At 43.5% G+C, this 22,506-nt stretch overlaps 1 protein-coding gene across 1 annotated transcript in view; it reads right to left on the reverse strand.

Moving 5' to 3' along the window:
• Positions 1 to 22,506, reverse strand: part of epb41l5 (erythrocyte membrane protein band 4.1 like 5) — a 144,783-nt gene that overhangs the window by 11,025 nt on the left and 111,252 nt on the right. Inside the window, exons 16-21 of the mRNA XM_048598603.1 lie at positions 19,740 to 19,903; positions 17,787 to 17,890; positions 15,939 to 16,058; positions 14,335 to 14,396; positions 10,322 to 10,426; positions 8,414 to 8,516 (exon numbers count right to left, since the gene is read on the reverse strand). Of these exons, the coding sequence (XP_048454560.1) occupies positions 8,414 to 8,516; positions 10,322 to 10,426; positions 14,335 to 14,396; positions 15,939 to 16,058; positions 17,787 to 17,890; positions 19,740 to 19,903 (658 nt within the window). The remainder of the gene's footprint in view (positions 1 to 8,413; positions 8,517 to 10,321; positions 10,427 to 14,334; positions 14,397 to 15,938; positions 16,059 to 17,786; positions 17,891 to 19,739; positions 19,904 to 22,506) is intronic.

Below are 22,506 nucleotides of genomic sequence, written 5' to 3' on the forward strand. Positions count from 1 at the left end.
TGCCACCAAAGAGTGTTTTAATGCTTTTGTTGAATAGCAGAGGGATTGAAACTGGAGGCTCTCACTTACCTGTGATACTAGCACAACACAGAGATGGGAACTGCTGGGATTTCAATGGTGCAGCTCAGCTGCAATAATACAGGAAAAGTGCCTCAGATTAAAGTAGATGGCCATCCCTTTCCACTTTAACGGCATGAAAGCTCTTCGGTGCTCGATCACATAGCAGCTGATTAGGCTCATTGTCCAGGATAACACAAAGAAATGAGCAACCAATCAGCTTCCCAGAGGAAACCATGGGAGTTACATCCAATTTGAAATTGACACCTTCAGCAGCAAAGTAGGGAGAAATGGCGGAAGGTAAAATTTCACTCAGGATAGCTCATTAAAACTGCTATTATTTCTAACTCTACTGCAACTTTCAACTTCACTCTAACGTCAGTTCATCAGCTGCTGAAACCTTCATCATTGCCACTGTTTCCAGCTCCCGTTGCTCATGTCCTAAGGTGGTGATCGTGGACCATAAAACAGGATTTTTAAAAATGAGCAAGTTTGAGGGTAAAGTGGTGCAGCTATAAATCATGCAAGTGAAAAGCAGGAGATGGTTAAATGGCAGAAATAGAATTAACATGAGACACGTGTGGCATAACGCAGAGTCATAATGAAAGAAATTCAAAGACACGTTGACCATGTATGGAGCGCAATGAGGGTGGATTGGATTTACCCCAGTTTCTGAGTTGTTGACTCATGCTATGCTTCATTATTTTTCATTGTCATTTAGCTATCTCCTGTTTTACAATGCAGCACCAATACAGGATTAGTTGTGTATCTCCCCTCCTTACTGCTTTTTTTATCTTCCTTCATTAATGTTTTTCGTGACATTAAGCAATGTTCTGATATAATTAAAGAGTTTTATATCACTCTTTGCGCTAAAAAGGTATCAAAGATAATGGCGAGGAAACAGGAACAGGGTACTGAGTTGGATGATCAGCCAGAATTGTATTGAATCATATTTAAGAAAAGCGATGGCCTCATGGTATTACTGCTGGACTGTTCATCCAGAGACACAGGTAATGTTCTGGGAAACCAGGTTCCAATTCTGCCGTGCCAGATGGTGGAATTTGAATTCAATAAAAGTCTGGGAAATAAAAGAGTCTAATGATGACTGTGAATCCATTGTCAATTGTCAGAAAAACCCACCTGGTTCACTAATGACCTTGAGGGAAGGAAACTGTCATCTTTACCTGGTCTGGCCTACATGTGACTCCAAACCCACAACAATGTGGTTAACTCTTAACTATCCTATGGGAATTAGAGATGGGCAATAAATACTGACCTGGACAGTGATGCCCACATCCTGTGACTGAATTTAAAAAAATGGCAGAACACGCTGGAAGACAGAATGGCCTACTCTTGCTCCATGTTTCTACATTTTTAAGAGTTCCATCTCATTGATGTTGGCATGTGATTGCTGCAGTGGTTTGCCAGGATGTAAGACCAGGAGACTGTCCCCCTTGATGCCTGTCATCAGATTTAATGGAAGGATTTACAGACTGACAATTTACCAGTTTGGCTGCATCACAAACACACCTTCTGTGGCCCAGGACTTAAGACCTGTAGCTTCTGGCTCAGAAACAGGGACGCTATCCACAGTTCTGCAAGACCCTGTTTAGCTTCTCTCCTTGTAGCATCGGCAAACTCGAGCTCATCAAAAACTCAGCTCTCCCTAACCAAAGCAACATTAAACTTCATTCTCGCGTCACCCTTGTGCTCGTTGACCTACAGGGGCTGCCTCTCTGGTGGCATTTCAAATGTAAAATTCTTCTCCTTGCTTTCAAACTTCACGTCTTGTCCGATCCCTAATTTTCATCAGCTCTCCAAGTCCTCTGCATCCTTCCAATTTTGGTCTCTTTTACATGCCTGATCTTAACCACTCTATCACTACCAGCCATGCTTTTAGCTACCAATGCCTGACATCTGAAATTCCCTTTTGACACCTCTCTTTGTTTACAGTCAATGCTGAATACAACCTCTGGCTAAGCACTTGCTCACTTGTCCCAATTTCCCATTACAGTTCTCAACATCCAATTCTCTTCAAGAATCATTCCCATGAAATAACTTGAGACACTTTTTTCTTCTTTATTCATTCACGGGATGAGGGCGTTGCTCTAAAGAACATTAGTGAACCAGATCGGTTTTTCTGACAATCGACGATGGATTTATGGTCATCATTAGATTCTTAATTCCAGATATTTATTGAATTCAAATTCCACCATCTGCCATGGTGGAATTTGAACACGGGTCCCCAGAACATTATCTGGGTCTCTGGATTAACAGTTCAGCGATAATATCACTAGGCCATCACCTCCCGTTGTACTTCTTAAAAAGGTGCCATATAAATGCACAAACTGTGCTTTCCCCAAGTCAACCTGGCAGAAGTGCAGCTGAAATGTGGATTTTCACACCTGATGTTTTTACTTAGGACGCCGTGCTCAAAATGTAATCTCAACTCACAAAAACAAATGTAAAATAAAACAAGGACCAGAGGGTGCTGAAGACCTGAAACAAAATCTCACATTTAGAAAAGAATGGACTTACTAGATTTACTCACAACTTACTAAGAATAGTCGTCATGGCTTTACAGGGAGAGGTCTTGTTTAACAAATTTGATTGAGTGTTATAAGGAAATGACAAAGATGATTGATGAGGGTAGGGCAGTAGATGTTATCTACATGGACTTTACTAAATCATTTGACAAAGTCCCTCATGGTAGGCTGTTTCAGAAGATCAAGTCACGTGGGATCCATGGTGAGTTAGCAAGTTGCACACAAAATTGGCTTGGTCACAGAAGAAGATAGTTGTTGGGGGGTGATTTTCTGACTGGAGGTCTGTGACCAGTGGTGTTTCGCAAGGATCAGTACCTGAACCCATGTTATTTGAAATATATAATTATGATTTGGATGAAAAATTTAGGTGGTCTGATCAGGAAGTTTGTAGAAGAGATAAAGTTGTGGATAGCGAGGAAGGTTGTTAAAGGATACAGCAGGATATAGATCAATTGGAAAGTTGAGTGGAGAAATGACAGATGGAGTTTAATCTGGACAAGTGTGAGGTGATGCATTTTGGGCAATCAAATGCAAGACAAAAGTATATAGTAAATGTTTTTAGTGCGTTTTAGAATCCCTAAATGGCAGGACCCTTAGGAGCATTGATTTAGAGAGATCTCGGCTCCCTGAAAGTGGCAACACAACTGGATAAGGTGGTATAGAAGGCATATGGCATGCTTGCTTTCATCAGTCAGGGTATTGAGTATAAAAGTTGGCAAGTCATGTTGCAGCTCTATAAAACTTTAGCTCGGCCACATTTTGAGTATTGTGTGCAAAGGAGGTTTATCAGGATGTTGCCTGGATTGGAGCGTATTAGTTATAAGGAGAGGTTGAACAATCTTGGATTGTTTTCGCTAGAGTGTCAGAGGCTAAGGGCTGACCTAATAGAGGTATATAAAATTATGACAGGCATGGATAGGATGGATAGTCAGAGTCTTTTTCCCAGGGTGGAAATGTCAAATACTAGGGGGCACAGTTTTAAGGTGATAGGGGGAAGGTTTAAAGAAGATGCACAAGACCAGTTTTTTTGTTTTACACAGAGCGTTAGGTGCTTGGAATGTGTTGCCATGGGAGGTGGGAGAAGCAATGTTTAAGAAATGTTAAGACAGACAATAACAGTCAGGGAAGAAAGGGATACGGACTACATGCAGACAGATGGGATTAGTTTAGAATGGCATCATGGTCGGCACAAACATGATGGGCCAAAAGGCCTGTTCCCCTCCTGTACTGTTCACTGTTCTACAAACAGAAATTGCTGGAGAAACTGAGCAGCATGTGGCAGCATTTGTGAGAGAAAGCAGAGTTAACATTTCAAGTCCAGTGACCCTTCTGAACTCTGCTTTCTCCCCATAGATGCTGCCAGACCTGCCGAGTTTCTCCAGCAATTTCTGCTTTTGTTTCAAAAACCAAACGATCAAACAGTGTTTTTTCAAATCTCTTCCAACAGAGGGAGCACATTCACCACACTCATCAGGCTGCAAGCAAATCTGACTGACGGCCAACAATCTAACTTTCAATTGCAGTTTAAAAGATTTACGAGTTTATTTAAAAATGACCATGTTTTGTACAAGAGGTTTAACATGGTTTCTGTAGTCAAGTGGAGGCATGAATAAAAAAAACAAATTGACTCAATTTTTTATGTTGGATCAAGGAAGGTGGATGAAATCCTGTCTGCACTCTTACATGAAGAACGATAACACAGGAAAGGTACAGGGTAGAGGTGCCAGTCCTCCAGGATCGCTCGGAGTCTCCATGAATTAGAGATAAATTGCTTCAAGCAAATCCAGAGAAAAATCATTTAGCAGTTTTGCCTTTATGATTTTCTTTGAACTCTGGCTTATAGTATCGGTTTAGATTGACAAAAGCTATAAAAACAGGTTTCCGATGAAGGGTCTAGGCCCGAAACGTCAGCCTTCCTGCTCCTATGCTGCTGCTTGGCCTGCTGTGTTCATCCAGCTCTACACCTGGTTATCTCAGATTTTCCAGCATCTGCAGTTCCTACTATGTCTTCTAGATGGGGTGTAAACTTTAGGTGGTGGTGATGCAGCCTCTAAGTGACAATGAATTAGAGTTTTATTTTACAACTGAATGGCAGGATGTGGGCATGGTTGGCTGGATTCATTTGCTCATATCTGGAATTGCCCTGTAGAAGGTGATAGTGAGCTGCCTTCTTGAACTGCTGCAGTCTGTGGGGTGAAGGTACATGCACAATGCCGTGAAGAAGTTCCATGATTTTGACCCAGTGACACTGAAGGAACAGTGATACATTGCCAAGTCAGGATGGTGCATGGCTTGGAGGGGAACTTGCAGGTAGTGGTGTTAGAAACATACAAAATAGGAGCAGAAGCAAGCTATTCGGCCTTTACACCCTGCTCCACCATTCATTATGATCATCCAACTTAACAGGGGAGGCAAAAGCCACGGTATTATTGCTGGGCTATTAATCCAGAGACCCGGATAACATTCAAGGGACCTGGGTTCGATTCCACCACGGCAGATGGTGGAATTTGAATTCAATAAAATATCTGGAATTAACAATATAATGGTGACCATGAATCCATTTCTGATTGTCACAAAAACCCACTTGGTTCACTAATGTCCTTTAGGGAAGGAAACTCCTATCCTTACATGGTATGGCCTACATGTCACTCCAGACCACAGGTAATGTGGCTGACTCTGAACTGCCCTCTGGGCAATTAGGGATGGGCAATAAATGCTGGCCTAACCAGCGATGCCCTCATCCTGTTAATGAATAAAGGAAAAAAAAAAAGCCTGCTCCAGTGAAAGGAACATGCTGGCCCTGAATTCTAAAAGTGAAGGACAAGGGCAGGAAGTACATGGAACTCTGGATGTCAAGGGTCATTAAGAGTTTGACAAAGAACAAGAAGGAATTGTGTGTCAGGTAGAGTGCGTTAAAAACAGAGGAAGCCCTTCATAAGTAAAGAGTATGGGGGCGATGCTTAAAAAGTTAGGAGGGCAAACAGAGACAGCTTGTCCCATTTCCAAGGAGACTCTTCTGCCCTCTTGTGGTAAAACAGATTACAAACAAGCAGCAGGCTGCCCTCACACACCTGCTCTATACCTTACCAACTGGGAGGGATTTGCTGACTGTAGATGAATATAAATCTGTGTCGAAGAGTAAAAAGCTAACAGGATATGTGATACAACAAGATGCAGGGCTGGATGAACACAGCAGGCCAAGCAGCATCATAGGAGCAGAGAGGCTGACGTTTCAGGCCTAGACCCTTCATCAGAAAAGGGGGAGGGGGAGGGGGAGGGGAAGGGGTTTCCGAAAGAAATAGGGAGAGAGGGGGAGGCGGATAGAAGAGGGATAGAGGAGAGGATAGGTGGAGAGGAAACAAACAGGTCGAAGAGGCGGGGATGGAGCCAGTAAAGGTGAGTGTAGGTAGGGAGTTAGGAAGGGGATAGGTCAGTCCAGGGAGGACGGACAGGTCAAGGGGGCGGGATGAGGTTGGTCGGTAGGAGATGGAGGTGCGGCTTGAGGTGGGAGGAGGGGATAGGTGGGAGGAAGAACAGGTTAGGGAGGCAGGGACGAGCTGGGCTGGTTTTGGGATGCGGTAGGGGGAGGGGAGATTTTGAAGCTTGTGAAATCCACATTGATACCATTGGGCTGCAGGGTTCCCAAGCGGAATATGAGTTGCTGTTCCTGCAACCTTCGGGTGGCATCGTTGTGGCACTGCAGGAGGCCCAGGATGGACATGTCGTCTGAGGAATGGGAGGGGGAGTTGAAATGGTTCGCGACTGGGAGGTGCAGTTGTTTGTTGCGAACCGAGCGTAGGTGTTCTGCAAAGCGGTCCCCGAGTCTCCGCTTGGTTTCCCCGATGTAGAGGAAGCCACACCGGGTACAGCGGATGCAGTATACCACATTGGCAGATGTGCAGGTGAACATCTGCTTGATGTGGAAAGTCTTCTTGGGGCCTGGGATGGGGGTGAGGGAGGAGGTATGGGGGCAGGTGTAGCACTTCCTGCGGTTGCAGGGAAAAGTGCCGGGTGTGGTGGAGCTGGAGGGGAGTGTGGAGCGGACAAGGGAGTCACGGAGAGAGTTGTCCCTCCGGAAAGCAGATAAAGGTGGGGAGGGAAAGATGTCTTTGGTGGTGGGGTCGGATTGCAGATGGCGGAAGTGTCGGAGGATGATGCGTTGGATCCGGAGGTTGGTGGGGTGGTACGTGAGGACGAGGGGGATTCTTTTTTGGTTTTTATTGCGTGGACGGGGTGTGAGGGATGAGGTGCGGGAGATGTGGGAGACACGGTTGAGGGCGTTCTCGACCACCGAGGAGGGGAAGTTACGGTCCTTGAAAAACGAGGACAACTGAGATGTACGGGAGTGGAATGCCTCATCCTGGGAGCAGATGCGGCGGAGGCGAAGGAATTGGGAATAGGGGATAGCATTTTTGCAGGAAGGTGGGTGGGAGGAGGAGTATTCTAGGTAGCTGTGGGAGTCGGTGGGCTTGAAATGAATATCGGTTTCTAGGTGGTTGCCCGATATGGAGACAGAGAGGTCCAGGAAGGGGAGAGAGGTGTTAGAGATGGTCCAGGTAAACTTAAGGTTGGGGTGGAAGGTGTTAGTGAAGTGGATGAACTGTTCGAGCTCCTCGTGGGAGCACGAGGCGGCGCCGATACAGTCATCAATGTAACGGAGGAAGAGGTGGGGTTTAGGGCCGGTGTAGGTACGGAAGAGGGATTGTTCCACGTAACCTACAAAAAGAGGCAGGCGTAGCTTGGGCCCATGCGGGTACCCATGGCTACCCCCTTTGTCTGTAGGAAGTGGGAGGAATTGAAAGAGAAGTTGTTGAGTGTGAGGACGAGTTCAGCTAAGCGGATTAGGGTATCAGTGGAGGGGAACTGGTCGGGCCTGTGGGACAGGAAGAAGCGGAGGGCCTTAAGGCCATCTGTATGGGGAATGCAGGTGTAGAGGGACTGGACGTCCATGGTAAAGATGAGGTGTTGGGGACCGGGGAATTGGAAGTTCTGGAGGAGGTGGAGGGCGTGGGTGGTGTCACGGACATAGGTAGGGAGTTGTGATGTCTGAATAGGTGGTTCAGGAAAAATATAGAAATCCACGTGTCTGTTAAAATACAGTGCGGTGGTTGGTCTAAATCGATTTAATACTGCTGGTGGGGCAAGTGGCTGAACAACATCCCATGACAAGGGGGAAGAAGTTCACTTTACTATGACCCACTGCTCCTGTAACGCTATTTCATGCACAGTCCTGGAATCCGTCAATGCATTAGTTTGAGAACATTACTGAACTGTTGTTCCAGCAGCACTCATGTTCATACTTTCACTTTCACATGAAAGGACGAAATAGATTGACACTCAAACGTGGAAGAGAAAGGTTTCCATTTAGATCAAAAACCCTCTTACATTTCCCAAGGTGTGTGCGATGAGAATTATCTGATTGTTCTGGAGGAGAGATTCGCTCAGTCTCAGTCAACAAATACCATCAAAATAAAATCACCTGGCTATTACAACAACGGTGCGAGTGGGAGCTTGCTATGCACGAATACTCGTTTCATAAACCAATGTATGCATAGACTGAATCTGGCAGCAAAAACATGTCCAGACTCTAAAGGGCTTTGTTGTCAATTGACAGTATAGAACAAGCCTGTTTTGACATTTTCATGTCCAATAACCAACAACCCACTGAGGTGGAAGTTAGATCTTAAATTCAAAACATCAATAGGTTTTTCTTACTCTCAATCAGCTTTGAATTGGTTGTGACAGCCCTTCTGTTGTCCTCAGAACACAAGGAGTGTCAGAGAAATGCAAGTTTGGTCTTTCCTACTTACCTTCAGAGCTGGAAAGTCACTGGGTGCATCTATGGGAACTGAAGTCAGGGGGATTGTTGGAATCTCAGAGTTGGGAACAGTCTCCTTCTCAATCAGATCATCACTGGCAAGAGAAAAGGAATAAATATTGTGCTACAATCACAACTCAAAAACAGCTAGCCTAATAAAGCATGTAACTTGTGCAATCCTTTTATTATTTTGCCGGGGAGGCAATGGCCTAGTGGTATTGTCACTAGACTATTAATCTAGAGATCCAGGTCATTATCTGGGCACCCAAGTTTAAATCCCACCATGGCAGATGGTGGAATCTGAAATCAATAATTAATTTTTTTAAAAATTGGAATTAAAAGTTTACTGATGACCGTGAAACCATTGTTGATTGTGGGGAGAAAAACCCAAGTGGATGACTAATGTCCTTGAGGGAAGGAAACTACAGTCCTTACCTGGAGTCGCCTCCAGACCCACAGCAATGTGGCTGACTCTTAACTGCCCTCTAGACAATTAGGGATGGGCAATGAGTGCTGGCCTAGCCCGTAATGACCATAATCCCACGAATGAATAAAAAATTTGTACAGCAAAGTTTAACCGGCACTCTTGATAAACTGGCAAAAATTATATGTGTCAAATATTGTGATCTACCACGATGTCTGAGTATTTATACTAGAAAAAAATATACTGCAGTTATGTGTACCTCTTGATTATCTGGAATACCTGGTACACTTGTGGTTCTATGAGTGCTGGTTAATAAAAAAAGTTTGTTGAACTTTCTTTCAGTGATTGTCTGTAGCCATTTGATGAACTATGATTACTGGTTTTATGATTTCATCTTTTGCAATTTTGCAAATGATTTTGCAATGTACTAATTTATCAGTTTCCCCATCTATTTATTGTTAAATGTTAGGGGGTTTTGAAGGCAGCTGTATTCATACAAGTTTTTAAAACTAAAGGAAATGGCGGTTAATATGCTGATGAATGAGGCATTGCATCAGTGAACTGTCGAATAGCCTATCCAGTGTTTCTAATCCATTTCCCCAGCCATCAGAGTAAACGCAAAGTCATGTTTTAATTTCACTGCTTTCTCTGTCATGCAACATCCAATAAACATTTATTCTTCAAATGAATGAGCAAAACTCCCCCCTCTTTAAACAAGTGCCTGAAGATTCTCTTTCTATTCCTCACCACATTCTCAATAACAGAGGGCACCATAACTATCATTCATGGTTGTAAAATTTTTATTTTATTTAACCTATTTTTCTAACCAACCCGTTCAGACACATTATTACACACCTTGGGAGGTGGGGGCACTTGAACCCAGGACTCCTGGTCCAGAGGTAGGGACACTACCACTGTGCCACAAGAAGGCCCTTCAACACAAGTGCAGAGGGGTGATGTGAGCAGCCACTGGTGACAGAACTGCACCTAGTATTCCCCGGTAGTCTCCCATCCAAGTGCTAACCAGGCCTGAGTCTGCTTAGCTTCCAAGATCAGACGTAAAAACCCATCTTATTAAACGACACAGCAGACTCGAGAGGCCCAACAGTTGACTCCTGCTCTCAAATCTTCCATTAGGTTGCTACTTAGGGTTCCACAGCTACGTTTTCTTTCTCCAAGTAATTACTTTGTGATCCCTTCCAGTCCACTATTTAGTCCCTTTTGTAAAATGGTGACTAGGTAAAACCTCCTGCCTTCTTCACAAATGATACGGAGGTGCCGGTGCTGGACACGGGTGGACGAAGTCAGAAGTCTCACGACACCAGGCTATTGTTCCAAAGGTTTATTTGGAATCACAAGCTTTCAGAGCGCTGCTCCTTCGTCACGTCAGCCTGCTGTCGTGAGACCTCGGACTCTTCACAAATGTTTCAACCTCAAATGCAGTCCTGTGACAGCTGTAGCCCTAAAAGCACTTACAGATTGAAAGGGGTGCCAACTGGAATGGGTTTCAGCGGGCCCCTGGCACCTGGGCGCTCTGGGATTTTGCTTGTGAATAAAATGGTGTCGGTGGTTTCTGGTCCCCTGTTTGAAATACAAAAGACAGTAGTAATATTAGATGTAGGACTCCTAATAGATTCAACAGCACTTTCTCATGCTGTACAAATTGTTGCTCCCTTAGAAATCCGGTGTTTTGCTCACTGTTTGGCCATACTGCAATTTTAAAATGTATCTCCCTTTTCAGTTCCCTCCCACGATCTTATTCCTTCCTACCTCTTATCCCCTGCAGCCACACAACCCTCCAAAACATCCACATTCCTGCAAATCTAGCCTCTTGAACATCCCTGATTTTGACTTCTCATCATTGTCGGTTGTGTCTTCAGCTGCCTTGACTTTAAGCTCTGGAATTCCCTCCCTAATCCACTCAGGCCCCCTATATTTCTGTCTTTCTTCAAGAGGGCCCTGAAATCCACACTTTCTGAGCAACACTTTGGTCACCTGCTTCATTGACCCATGTAGCTCGGTGTCAAATTTGGTCAATGATGATACGGCTGTGACGAGTACCTGTTCCAGTTCATACTGTGAAACAGGCCATTCGGCCCATCGAGTCCACACCAACCCTCCAAAGAGCATCCCACTCGGGTGCACACCCCATCCCTGTAACCCTGCATATCCCATGGCCAATCCACCTAATCTGCACATCTCTGGACTGGGGGTGGAAACTGAAGCATCTGGCAGAAAGACACAAACATGAGGAGAACGTGCAAACTCCACACAGACAATTGCCCAAGACTGGAATCGAACCTGGGTCCCTGGCGCTGTCAGGCAACAGTGTTAACCACTGTGCCACCATGCCTCCCCAGCTGGGGCAGAAGACCAGGTTGTTGGTGCTTTGTGTTGGATTGTTCGCCAGTAGCCACCAACAGATGTGACTGTGACCCCTGGTGGCAGAGAGAAGGCTAAATGTACATTATCACTGAAAGATTTCACTTAGGAATTGATATTGCACCTCAGACCAATGTAGCCTGCCTTCCTTGAATGTCTAAATACTTTGTTGAAATTCCGTGGATATCCTCAGTACGTGACCAACATCATTCAGACAGCGAGTCCCTGAAAGATTATTGAACTGGAGGGAATTTTTGGATTTTGGATTTAATCCAGACACAGTTCCGACAGTAGATGTTGGGCAGAGATCATGGTCACAAAACCGAACCAACTAAATCTTCTATAAACTGATGACAACTGCATCTCTCTCACTGACACCTCATTCAAGATCAACTAACTCAGAAAATCGCTGGAGTCTTCCTGTTCCATGCCAGTCAGGTGATCATTGGCTAAGCTCACTGCGACATTGGAAAATGGATATACATGAAAATGTTAATAATGTCTAAAAATTGTCACTTTTAGTAACAGGTTAAATTGGAAGCTTCAAAAAAATTGATTTGAAGATTATAGAAATTAGATGGATTTAGACTGCTTACAAAACAACTGTACTTCAGTATGGAATAATTAAACAGGACCAATGGCTAAAAATCTCCATAACATCCAAGAGGTGAGGGAACACATGGGGAGAGATGGCAAGTCCCTGCCATGCTCATGCATCACCTAGTGGTAAGGTCAGGAATTATAGGGGCAAGGAAGAAATTTGCATTTAGATAGGAAACTTGACACGGTTTTCAGACATCCCAAAGTGCTGGATGGTCAATGAACAATGCCATAGATTTAGCTACTGTTAGGAGTGGCACAACAAATGTGATGAATGACCAGTCTGTTTGTGTTGTTTAGGAGGTGTGGTGGGTTGGCTGTGGAATGTTGGCCAAGAGCGGAGGAGAACTCGTTTATCTTAAGAGTTGTGCTTGTTGATCTTAGGAATGACCTTGGTTTAATATCTCAGCTAAAAGAGAGCCTTTCTGACAATGCTGATTCCCTCCATACTGCACTGAGGCCTCACACAGAAACATAGGAGGTGCAGTGACCCTTCTGAGGAAGGGTCACCAGACCCAAAACGTTAACTCTGTTTTTACCTTCACAGATGCTGCCAGACTTGCTGAGCTTTTCCAGCAACTTTTTTTTTGCTCCTGATTTACAGCATCTGCAGATCTTTCGGTTTAACATAGGAGGTGGTGTAGATTATTCCCTTGTTTGTGCCTGCTCCACCATTCAATATGCTCATGGCTCATTATCCATCTCAACATCACTCTCGCACACTATCTTTTATGTCATTTGTCTCCAGTAACTCCAGCACTCTGGGTTAGAGAATCCCAAAGATTCATCTCCCTCTGAAGAGGATCTGGATAAGCTCAGGTTGTTTTCTATAGAGCAGAGGTTGAGGTGTAGAAGATGATGAGGGGTAAGAGACAGGATGAATAGGAAGCAGCTATTCCCCTTAGTCGAAGCGTCAATAACAGTTCAATAACATTTTAAAGTGACAGGCAGGAGGTTTAGAGGGGATATGAGCAAAAACTTTTTCATTGAGAGGATGGTGGGGCTCTGGAATGCACTGCCTGGCATAGTAGTAAGGGAGCAGGAAACCTCACAACCTTTAAAATGTACTTGGATGAGCATTTGAAATGTCCTAACATTCAGGGTTATAGGCCTAGTGCAAAAGTGGGATTAATGTAGGTAGTAGTGTATTTTTAGCAAACAGACTCTTCTGTACTGTGTTATTCTATGATTCTGAGTGAAGGAATTCCACCTCATCTCAGTCTTATAAAGCATTATTCTAAAACAATGCCCACCAATAATTTGTACAGATTTAGCACCTTTAAAAATGATACAAAGCACTTCATTGGAGCATTATTGAATAAAGATGACATCTAACAAGTCAGATAACTAAATGCTTGGTTAAAGGAGGAGGTTTCAAGGACAATCTTAAAAAGAGGATAATGAGGTGTATGGAGGGATTTCCAGAGCTTAGGGTCTAGGCAACTGCAAGGTTAGAGCAGGGATGCTCAAGAGACCAGTATTGGGTTAACACACATCTCCAAGGAGCTGGATGAGATTACAGAGACAGGTCACAGAGGCATGTGCAATGCAGACTCGGAATTTATAAATTAAGGTGTTGCTGGATTGCAATCCAATGCCGTTAGTGAAATTAGTGAAATTAGTGAGAGAAGTGATGGGGAAATGAGACTTGCCATATATGAATACACAAAAAGCAGAGTTGGGATGACCCCAGGTTTATGAAGCATAGAGTGTGGGAGACCAACCAGGCATCTGCTGAAATAGTCACATCTAGAAGCAACAAATGCATGAAAGAGGCCTCCAGCAGTAGATAAGCAAGAGTTGGGTGATGTTATGAAATTGGGAATAGGCAATAATAAGGTATGATCATAGGAGATGTCCTGTTGGGCTAGGTCAGCCTGTAAAACTTGGCAGGAGAGTTTGAAAAGAAAAGGACATGCATTCATAGAGCACCTTTCACAACCACCTGGTGTCCCAAAGCAGTTTATAGGCAATAAAGTACTTTGTAAACCTTAATAATTTGGGAAACATTTGCACCTGCTAGATTTCCCCACAAAGACCAAATACTAATGATTGGATAATCTGTCCTTTGCAAGCGGATTGAGGGATATATTCCAGGAATATGGACTCAGAAATGCTTTCTCCCCCAAGCATGCAGTTGGGGCACTGGTTTGACAGCTGAAAGATGGCACCTCCGACAGTGCGGCACTCCCTCAGTACAGTTTAACATGGTATAGGCTTGCCACATGAAGGGGAGGGGATATTGAAATGGAAGGCTCAGACCCCTGATGCCCATGTGACTAAGGGATTTATATAAATGTGTTCGAATAAGTATGTAGCTAACATTGTGCAAGAGCAGGTTTCATTTGATTGTTGCGTACTCCATACAGTCAAAGAAACTGCTACCAGTCACAGAGTGGTCCTTGGGAGGGAGGTGCAGAGAGTTGCCAGAGTCTGGAAATGTCCCAAGGGAGAATCAGCATGGAAAGGAAAACAGTTGACAGTAAAGGTCATGTTCTGGCTCTCACCCGAAGGCTGCGTCAAACAGGTTGGAGATTTTCTCATTCAGTCTGGTATCATCTCTCGGCCCCTGAGAAGGGAAACACGAGACTATTAAGAAAGAATCTGAACAATAATACCACCAGAGACAAAATAAACACACAGCACACAACACAGCCTTCTGGGCATTGCTGCAGAGAGATAGGTTATCATTCTTTTCACACTTTTCAGGACAAACACAAGAATGTCAAATTTTAAATGACCACAACAATTGTTTGAAACTGCAGCTGCTTACAGCAGAACCTCGTTCAAAGCTTTGCAGTCAGTCCCAGTTTGTATGACCTACGTATAACTTAACATACCAGCATTTCCAATTCCTTCATGTGCACTGCCAAATATCACTGACTTCCTGTGTTACGTACAGTCCAGTCAATGTAATACAAGCCTGTTAGATCCAATTTATTAAGATTCCTGGTTTCAAGTATTCAGCTAATTTGGGCTGTGATTTTTTCTGAAATTAGATATTTAGATCAGTGTTACATGTTCTGACAGCTTGGAATCCAGTTCTGAGCACTGGCACCATATCTGTGACCAGTGTAGTGCAGGAACAGTGGGTCAGTTGTGGTGCTAACAGATCCACTGAGGCGTCAAGTCATAAGCAGAGCCACTAACTTAGAAAAGAAAACTTACATTTTATACAGCATTTTTTACAACACTCTGAAAGGTCAATTAAGTACTTTCTTTTGGCCAATACCACAAAGTAGGGTATTTGTGGAGGGCAATTTGGGCATAGGAAGGCTCCAGAGTGGCAGCGTGACAATGTGTTGAGCGTCGCTGATCTCAAGACAGAGGAGAACTCTCTTGTCCTTCTTAGAATAAAAACACCCAGCTGACAGGGCAGATGAGCCCTTGGCTTAAAGTCCTGTCTGGAAGATTACAATTCCAACACTCCCTCAGTCCCGCACAAGAACGTCAGCTTAGACTTGAACCCAATCTTTGGACCCAGAAATGGACCATTCATTAGCCAAGCAGTAATAGTCACCACATCCCAGATGATCATTGGGCTCTCTTTCATTAGAGAGAGAAACGACTGGTGGTAGTTTAACCTGAAGGTCACCATACTCCAGGCAAGGGGTGAGGTTAAGAAGAAAGGATCTTCACCTCAGCTGGTGCAGGAATTCAATTTGCACCGTTGGTGTCATTCCACATCACAAACCAGCTGCCGAGCCAACTGAGCTAACCAAGCCTCTTGGAGCCAAGCACCAGACATGGGGTTAAAGTCTTTACAGGCTGACTGTAGAAAGCAGTTCCAGATGGCCCAAAGCATCAAATTTATCAAACCCTTGGTTTTAATTTCTCATAAAAATCATGACTAACAATAATGTTAAACAGCCATAAACTAAAAATGACAATAAGGACAATAAATCTCACCTGCAAGCTGACAGTAATAAAAAGTGCAGCTCAGAGAATTCTGTAAAACACATGTATATCTAACTGTACTCAGCTGTTCATTGCTTTAAGGAAAAGAAGGTCTTACAGATTTTTCAAATATTTTCCTCTATTTTGAAAACTCATCATTTTGCCAGCAGCTGAGTTAGTTAATTATTAAAAAAAAGCCTTGTAACTGCTTTACCTTCACAGCAACCTCTGGCTGTGCTTTCACAATATTACTTTTCACACCCTCAGAAAGGGTCGGGCAAATGGTATCGACTGTGTTCTTGAGGTCCCTGTCCAACAACTTTACCGTGTCCTCCTGCAACAAACAGACAGCATTTTAAAAATCAAGATGCCTTTCCAGAAACACACTCTGCCTGAACTCTTGGTACTGGAGGCAGCCTCGTTTAACATAGAAAACAGAAGCAGGAGTAGGCCATTCAGCCCTTCATGTCTGTTCCGCCATTCATTATGATCGTGACGAATCATCGAACTCAACTGCCACTTTCCACTTTTCTTCCATTTCCTTTGATTCCTTTGTCCCCCCAAGTGCTATATCTAACTCCTTCTTGAAATCATGCAATGTTTTGCCCTTATCTGCTTTCTGTGGTAGCAAATTCCACAGGCTCACCACTCACTGGACAAAGAACCTTCTCCTCATCTCAGTCCTAAATGGTTTACCCCAGTATCTTTACAGTGCGGCCCCTGGTTCTGGAACATGGGTGGCATTTCACAAAGTAAAACATTGGCACATTTCACCTGGGACTGAGAAGTAGTTCAAGCTTCTCTGTTAGGCATAAAGCAGAAAACAATTTTGGGTGTTAGCCATTATCGGATGGACCTTGTCTAGATACCCTTGGGGATCAGGGAGATGAAATGAGTGAAATACAAACAAACGAGACAGTAATTTGCTCATGGAAGAGTTGGTACAATGGGGAAGTCAGAATCTTACAATAAAGGGTTAGCCAATAAAGGGACTTAGATGACGGGAAATTGCCAAAGTCTTGATCCAAGGGCTGTAATTGCTCATTGAGTGTTATTGAAAGGATTAAAAAGGAAGGTGCTGTAAAAGATTTCCTCAAGAGCACCTTCCAAACTAGCAATCCCCATGATCTAAAAGGATAAGGGCAGCAGATACACGGGGACACCACTAGTTGCAAGTTCTACTCCAAGCTACTCACCCATCCTGACTTGAAATATATCACCATTGCTTCGAAGTCGCTGGGCCAAGTCCTGGAATTCTATCTCTCAGCAACATTTTAGATGTATGCACACACTGTGAGGACTGCAGTAGTTCAAGAAGGTAGCTCAACAGTACCTCCTGCAGGGCAATTAGAGATGGACAATAAATGCTGGTCTGGCCAGTGATGCCAATATTCCAAGGTCAAACAAATAAATTGGAACAGCAGCTTTGAGAAGTGTTCAAGCCGGTTTGAAGGTCAAAAGAGCCTGCTGCTTCCATTCATTTTTCTGTTAAAGGGCCTTTCCCTGATTGAGGTTTGTCCTTATGTACATAAGTAGGCATTGCATTCAATTTTGATTATTAATAATTCATTTTATTTTGAAAGTTGGCTAGAAGCATGACAATGGTTCTGGACAGAGCAGATAGGTTGAAACTGTTCCCACTTGTCAAAGGATCAAAAACAAGAAGGCGCAGATTTGAAAGCAACTAAAGCAATGTGAGGTAAACCCTTTTGCCTTTTTTACGCAACAATGTGATTAAGGTCTGGAAATGTACTGCTCATGAGTGAGGTGGAAGCAGGTACATACAAACAAATTTTTCAAAAAAGGAATTAGCCTTATCTGAAAAGGAAAACCATGCAGGGTAACGGGGAGAAAGCAGGGGATTTGCACTAAGTGAATTGCTCGTTGGGAAAGCAGGTGCAAACATGGCAGGCCAAATGGACTCCTTTTGTGCAATAATAGTATTTCTAAGTTGTACCATCACTAGTACCTTTGTACAATCCAACAACAGACATGGGATGTTTGCTTGATATGGGTAATTCATCCGAAACCATGTCAAAGCTGACTCCAATGTCATTCTTACCTGGCCATTGAGATTCATGGTGAGGTTTATTTTGGGGTTGGTCCCAGGAGAAGGACTGCTCTCTATCTGGAGCTGTTTCAGTTTCGCTACGACTTCATCCAGCGCTGAAACATGGAGGCAAAAAGGTAATGTAAAAAGAAGCAGTTAAACAACCGAGGTTCGAGTTCCCAAGGCAAATGCTTTTCATACACTGAGTAAATGCAATAGCCTTCCCCTCCTCCATTGAGGAATTATCACTAGACTCTTAATCCAGAGACCAAGGTAATGCTCTGGGGACCCAGGTTTGAATCCCATAGATGATGGAGTTTAAGTTTGAAAGAAAATCTGTAATTAAGAGTCCAACGATGACCACAAATCCATTGTCAATTGTCATAAAAATCACTCCACTTGGTTAATGCCCTTTAGGGAAGGGAACGATCATCCTTTGCCAATCTGGCCTATTTGTGACTCCAGACCACTGCCACGTGGTTGACTCTCAACTGCCCTCTGGGCAATAAATGCTGGCCTAGTCAGCAGTGTCCACATCCTGAGAATGAATAAAAATTTGGAAATGTATCCCCATTCCTTCAGTGTCGTAGAGTCAGAGTTATACAGCATGGAAACAGACCCTTTGGTCCAACCTGTCCACGGCAAACATAATCCCAAACTAAACTAGTCCCACCTGCCTGTGCTTGGCCCATATGCATCCAAACATTTTTCATGCAGGTATTTATCCAATGTCTTTTAAACATTGTAACTGTACCTAAATCCACCACTTCCTCTGGAAGTTCATTCCACACAAACCACACTCTGTGAAAAAGTTGCCCCTCATGTCTTTTTGAAAATCTTTCTCCTCTCACCTTAAAAGTGTGCCTCCTAGTCTTGAGATCCCCCACCCTATGGAAGAGACACCTGCCATTCACCTTGTCTATACCCCTCATGATTTTATAATCCTCTGTAAGGCCACTCCTCAACCTCCTACACTCCAGTAAAAAAACGTCCTAGTCTCTCCATATAATTCAAACCTTCCATTCCTGGCAACATCCTGGAAATCTTTTCTGAACCCTGTCCAGTTTAATAATATCCTTCCTACAACAGGGTGACCGGAACTGGACACAGTACTCCAGAAGAGGCCTCATCAACATCCTGTACAGCCTCATCATGACGTCCCAACTCCTATATTCAAAGTCTGAGTGATGAAGGCAAGCGTGCCAAATGCCTTCTTCACCACCTAGTCTACCTGTGACAAAAACTTCAAACAATTATGTACCTGAATCGTTACGTCTCTCTGTTCTACAACACTACCCAAGGCCCTACTTTTAATTGTGTAAGTCCTGCCCTGGTGTTAGGTAAAGATCCTGGACCTCCCTCCCTAATAGCTTTATGGATCTACCTATACCCCAAGGACTGTAAGTGTTCAAGGAGGCAGCTCACCAGCTCCTTCTCAAGGGCAATTAGGGGATGAACAATAAAAATGATGCCCATATCCCATGAATGAATCAAAGTAAAAAGCAATGAAAATCTGGGATGCCTATGAGGCCAGATTGGGAACAGCTGAGAGATCTCAGAGCATTGCAGAGTTGAAGACGGTTGGGGAGATATGGAGAGGGGGCAAGGCCAGGGGCGGATTTGTGGGCAAGAGGCTGGAGGGGTCTTCTGCCTCAATTAGGAAGGTGCAAGGTGCAAGCTACCAAACGTAGAAAGAAAAGGCAAAACAAGTCAAGTAATATTAATAAATATTTGCATTTAACATTTGCCTATACACTATAGGGCGGTTGAAAGTTGTAGAGGTTTAAAGGGGGTTGACCAGTGCTAGGCAGGAGGTCTTCAAAAATTCTTCCTGGTGTACAAAGAGATCGTCCACTTGCCATGGAGCAAGGTGCAAATATTATTTATGGCACAGTACACATATCAAATTAGACATGTCACAACTGTCCTATTATCACACCAGCAAGCAGAGTGGACACCTCTCACCTGCTGAATCTGGTTTGTCACGTGCGCTCTCGTTTGTTCCAGAGGTCAAACTTTGAACCGAAGATTCTGAAATCCCTGTTGCTGTCATGGCAACAGGCATTGCTACGACTTCATCGACACAGGTCTCCAGGAGCTCCTTGGTATCTAATAAGTCTATTTGCACGCTGCAAATGGCAAAAAAAAAACAAAATAAAAATCAGCAACATCGTTTGAAACACGGCTTCAGTACTTGAACTTTCAGGAAAACTAGTTAGCACTTTGAACAAACATCCACATGCGGGTAAGCCACAGAAGGAAAAAGAAAGAGTTCGCTTCACCAACACCCTCAGTTTCTCAGCCAGCCTATTACAAGATTAATTGCTCCTGTTAACCCTTTGAGTCCTGAGTGAAACTTTAAAATTTCAACAAGTACCTCATTACTTCCAAATGTACGAACTCGGGGAAGGCAGGCTTCCTTCTGATTCGGGCCTCTTCAAAAACTAGCTTTGCTAACAAATTAAGTCGAAATTCCCCAATGAGGGGTCAACAAACTGAAACGTTAGCTCTGTTTCATTTTGTATCCTCAGGGTTCATTTCAGATTCACAGCATCTGCTGAATTTTATTTTTGTCAATGAGTTTGCAAGGATTGCAACCTACAGTAAAAGCACTCTCACAGTGCTCAAAGGGTTAGCAATCGTTAAAGGGGCACTGCCTCCACAAGATGGTCATAAAGGGGTTACCTCAATGTTTAGCTGATGTCAAATGCAGCAGTAACACACACCCCATCATGTGCTCACATTGCAGTTCACCAGCTGGCAATGTAGTCAATCAAGTTACAAGACTGTCAGGCCATTACCTCCTCACCAACCTTCCTGAAGACTGTGCCCTTTTAAACATTGATTCAAAAGTCAACTTGCCCATTTTGGTTGCATTGCGATCATTGATGCTCCCAGTCCAGTATTGGTTATGGTGGGAGCAACAATTTATAAAATCATCACGGCCGACAATTCAGGATATCAAAGAATGTCAAGCAAAAAGAATCTCAATTGTAACCTCTGGACCACCGGCAGGAATCCCATCTAACAAGGGAATTTAACTTTGAGCCAGCAGAAAATGCTGGTTCCCGCAATCAGTTGCTCACTTCAGCCACTAAATATTGCATTGACTAAAGCTATTTTGGATAGAAGCCTAAGGCAGCCGCAGGTAGATGCAGTCATTAATTAGTCTTAATTTTCAGTGAAATTGTCCCAGACGTTATTAGTCACGTCACAGGGACAAGCTGGTCACAGTAAACATTCAACAAGAAAGCACACCTTCATGGCCAGAAAATGACCATGTGCAGAGCCACTGTTTAGCCAGATTAGAGAGCTATCAGCACTCCGTGTCTTAAATCAATCTTTGCGCAGTTATACAAACCACCTTACCTGTTTCAGGCACAACAGATGCAGGATCAGATTTTCAACAACCTTTAAAACATTTCTAGAAATGAGATTAGAGTTTCTACATTTCTACAAAGCATTAGGTAGCACAATGCACAAGTCCATTAACACAGCACTCCCCAGTGCGAGAATCATACCCCTAGACCAACAAGCCTTTTTTTAGGATACTAAAATGTAGGGTATGCAGGGTAGATTGATCTTAGTAGGATAATAGATCGGCACAACATCATGGGCTGAAGGGCCTGTACTGTGCTGTACTGTTCTATGTTCTAGCACTCAAATGGTAGAACACAATTAGAAGCCTATTCTGATTTTCTTGGGAGACATGAGAAAGCCAGGATAAGAAAGATCAATGAGAAGGAAGAGCATGAATTAAAACCAAACAGAAAGGCAACACCTGCCAAGGTACAATATGTAAACCACATGGAGTCACAGGCAGGCAAAGAGAAAGGTTTAACAGCCAGTTCGTGTTGAGTTCCTGGTAGGGTAGGATTGGCAGAACAAAATGGGCACTCATCCACCACCTCAAAAAAAAGAACAGGCTGGGAAGCAGTGGGGAATCATCTGGGAAAGAGTCGGACTGGATTCCAACAAAACTGTTGAACAGATACCCAGACTCTAAAGCCCTTTAATCAAGATACAAGAGGGCTATTGACAGGGTATGATGAGGTGGCTAAACTGGGCAACCGGAGTCTACCTTTAGGAATTTGAGTTAGTTAAATGAAAATCATATCTTCAACTGAAAATATTTCACTAGTTTGTTAATCCAATGCAACCAAACATCATATACATTGCTGGTTCATTTGTTCGTTTATATATATGTGCAGCATCAACTTAATTTCCATAAGATTTTCAGCATTTCAGCATAGCAGTTTCAGGCTTCCCACTTCCAGTTGCATGCTTCACAGCCAATTACAGGTGTCAAAAATAAACCCAATTCCATTTCTAACCCAGCATGTGTGGGGGACAGTTCTTATTGAAGTGCTGTTTAATAACTATCTTCAGTTATACGTTGTGAAGATTGGCATCATTCTGTTGCTGTCAAAATCTAGTTTCATAATTCATAGGTTTTAGGAAATAACTTACAGTTGGGATTTTCTTAAAATGCACGAATCGAATTAAATATCAATATTTTGGCAATTTGTTCAGAGTAAAGACCACTGAGATCTCTTTAACATGTTATTTACAGGACAATAGAAAGAGGCGTTGACCATGGTGTGTTTGGATGATGGCTATCACAGAACAGTTGCTGCACATGAGCTATAATAGCTGTGTGACAGTGGTGTACCACAGACAAAAGTGACCCACCATTACAACCGATCCTCTGGCAGGTGTAGCTACAAGCAGC

This window comes from Rhincodon typus, chromosome 7 (genome assembly GCF_021869965.1).
Source record: "Rhincodon typus isolate 14 chromosome 7, sRhiTyp1.1, whole genome shotgun sequence".
In the NCBI taxonomy this organism is placed as follows: Eukaryota; Metazoa; Chordata; class Chondrichthyes; order Orectolobiformes; family Rhincodontidae; genus Rhincodon; species Rhincodon typus.